General features: G+C 40.2%; 1 protein-coding gene across 1 annotated transcript; it reads right to left on the bottom strand.

Moving 5' to 3' along the window:
• Nucleotides 1-562: 562 nt before the first annotated feature.
• On the bottom strand, nt 563-1,362 carry LOC6034106 (barrier-to-autointegration factor). Its single transcript, XM_001844419.2, has 3 exons — nt 1,205-1,362; nt 969-1,141; nt 563-913 (listed from the first exon to the last, which is right to left on the bottom strand). The coding sequence occupies exons 2-3, from the start codon at nt 1,092-1,094 to the stop codon at nt 767-769; spliced, it is 273 nt and encodes a 90-aa protein (XP_001844471.1). The 5' UTR covers nt 1,095-1,141; nt 1,205-1,362; the 3' UTR covers nt 563-766.
• Between the last annotated feature and the right edge of the window lie 1,392 nt (nt 1,363-2,754).

Here is a 2,754-nt window from a genome sequence, read left to right as displayed (position 1 = left end):
TGAGAGAATTTAATTTTAAATTTAATTCTGGTACAATTATTGAAATAGTTGATTTTGGCGCCCCAAGTGTTATAAGTAATATTTGTAATATTCCGACCAAGATTATCGAGTTATTTTGTAGTCCTACTTTGAAATTTGGCGCCCCTTTTTTCTGAATACCTTTCTAGGATTTTATAATAACATGACATATTTGTACAATCATCGTTTTCGGCGCCCCCCAAGGGCTGGCGCCCTTGGCGGTCGCCAACTGCGCCAACCCCTAGGTACGGCGCTGTGAGGGAGGCACAATAACATCCCACAATTATGGAACAGGCAATTTGGAGGCAGTGTTTTGCTGCTAAGGATAAAATAGTCTTAAAATGAAGTTTTTTGTTCAGAAAGAACTACTTTTACTAGTGAAATAGCAAGATAATGTTCAAATGAAGGTTCTAAAAATAGTAGGGGTAGACAGAAAAGCTACATTTGGCATGCTATTGACAAATAATCACAAAAGTGTTCCGAATTTGTGGGATGACTGTAATTGTTATTGGGCATTCGGATTTCAAGTAAAAAGTTACTATGATTCATGTCATTAGTATTTAATAAAGTAACAAATAATACCACACCAGTTTAGATGCTGTTATTATTTCTCCGTTAATCATATTTATAAGATTTCTATCCGAGTATAACACAAAGAAGCTTCGAATGTTTGGTAGTAAAAGCGGAACGCGCACACACACGAAAATAGAGAAAACAAAATGCTCCGGGTGGACGATTCCGGGTCCGTTTACAGGAACTCCTCGCACCAATCGTTTAAGCACTGGTAACAATCGGCGGCCTGTTTGGAGTTGGCCCCACAGGTGTCCTTCATCCATTCCTTGAACAGCTCGGCGTCCTTTTTCAGCAGCAAATACTGGCCCAGCACCGTGTAAGCCTTCGGAAGCGAATTTCAAGGTTAGGTTATGCCGAAAGGATTAGTTAACACTTACCTTGTCAAAACCGGCGGCATCCAGTCGCTTTCCGAGTACGTCCCCGACGCCGGCCAAATCCGTCACGGGTTTGTCCCCCATGGGTTCGGCCACAAAGTTCCTGTGCTTTTGCGATGTGCTTGACATTGTGCGGGAATGTTGTGTTTTACGTTCGCCGGAAGAGTTCTGCTAAGCTAAAAGCAAATATACGTCGATTGTTATCAAATTAACATTTAGTAAATCACACCACGACTTACCAACAAGAGGGAAAACTATTCGGATGACCAAGTGCCGCGTCTTTCTTGAAATTTCCTGAATTTGGCTTGGCGTTCGTTTACAATTTTTATGCTTTGATCAGCAGTTTATCGAAGTGACAGTTGTGTTTGAAATTATGCGTTACCGCCTCGAAAATCTCTACACAAACATGTCAATGTCAGATATGTCTACACGGTTTCAAGACGGGGAACAGGTGGGAATGTTTGAAGGATTTTTGGGTAAACTTGAATTGTACACATTTTTGGGTAGCTGATTAAGTGAGAATAAAAAAGAAAAGAAATACCCAGTCAAATCAATCCGAATTCTGGAACGGAATCTAATTAGAATCTTAAACAAATTCCGTTTCAAACGCAACGTGTTCGAACCGGTTGTTGCGTTTGAAACGGAATTTGTATACGATTCTAATTAGATTCCGTTTCAGAATTCGGATTGATTTGACTGGGAGTGAGTGTAATACATTTCGGGGGTTCTCAAAAGTACTGCAATCATTAATAATGGCAAGCAAGAACTTGAGGCGTAATCTAACCATTAGTTCTTCTTGGATGCTTCCTTCGGACTGATTCCGTTTCAAACGCAACAACCGGTTCCGTGTTCGAACCGGTTGTTGCGTTTGAAACGGAATTTGTATACGATTCTAATTAGATTCCGTTTCAGAATTCGGATTGATTTGACTGGGTAGCATCATGAAATGGAGAAATCGAGAGTTTTTTTAAAGGTCCAATAAACATAAAACGCAATAGCTTGTAGGACCTTTTCTAATCTAATCTAATCTAATCTAATGGAAAACAAGCGCATCCAGTCCGAAGGAAGCATCCACGAAGAACTAATGGTTAGATTACGCCTCAAGTTCTTGCTTGCCATTATTAATGATTGCAGTACTTTTGAGAACCCCCAAAATGTATTACACTCACTCTAAATCGGCCCAGCCTGCTGTGTAACATTAACCGCATGAGACCGCAGGAGACAGATTCTATGAACGGAACCCACGTTTCATGGAATCATCAGGGGAAGAAGAAGATGGGACATACCATACCAACCACTTCGAGTTATTTATAGATTATGGTGTGTAGTGTGTATAAGGGAGTCGTTTGAAAAGGGGTTGTTGTATTATGTAAATGACCTTGTGACATTATTTCCGTTTAAAACGCAACAACCGGTTCGAACACGGAACCGGCTGTGGCGTTTGAAACCGAATTTGTATACGATTCTAAATAGATTCTGTTTCAGAATTCGGATTGAGTTAACTGGGCGCCATCTGTCGGTGGATACGCGCAACTCACGAAAACTGTCATGTTAGGGGACGGCTGTAAAAAAATCGGTATGTCTGATATTTGGCACCGTGAAAAAGGGCTCTTTTCCGTCATTTTGCGGGGCATACCGAAATATTTCGTCGGAGGGTCTAGAGCAACTTTTTTTGATTTTTTTCTCGATTTTAAGGGATATTTCTTTTAAAAAAGTCGCTAAAAATCGATACATTCATTCATGTTTAAGAACCAATCACATTGTAGAGAACAGTATTCTAAAAAACAGT

The sequence above is a fragment of the Culex quinquefasciatus genome, chromosome 2 (assembly GCF_015732765.1).
Source record: "Culex quinquefasciatus strain JHB chromosome 2, VPISU_Cqui_1.0_pri_paternal, whole genome shotgun sequence".
Classification (NCBI taxonomy): domain Eukaryota; kingdom Metazoa; phylum Arthropoda; class Insecta; order Diptera; family Culicidae; genus Culex; species Culex quinquefasciatus.
This window is presented reverse-complemented; position numbering and strand designations above follow the sequence as displayed.

Excerpts from the sequence above, each read along its gene's own strand:
- LOC6034106 (XM_001844419.2), bottom strand. The coding sequence starts at position 1,094 with ATGTCAAGCACATCGCAAAAGCACAGGAACTTTGTGGCCGAACCCATG. Across the intron at positions 914-968 it reads ATGCCGCCGGTTTTGACAAG|GCTTACACGGTGCTGGGCCA; the intron begins GTAAGTGTTAAC and ends TCGCTTCCGAAG.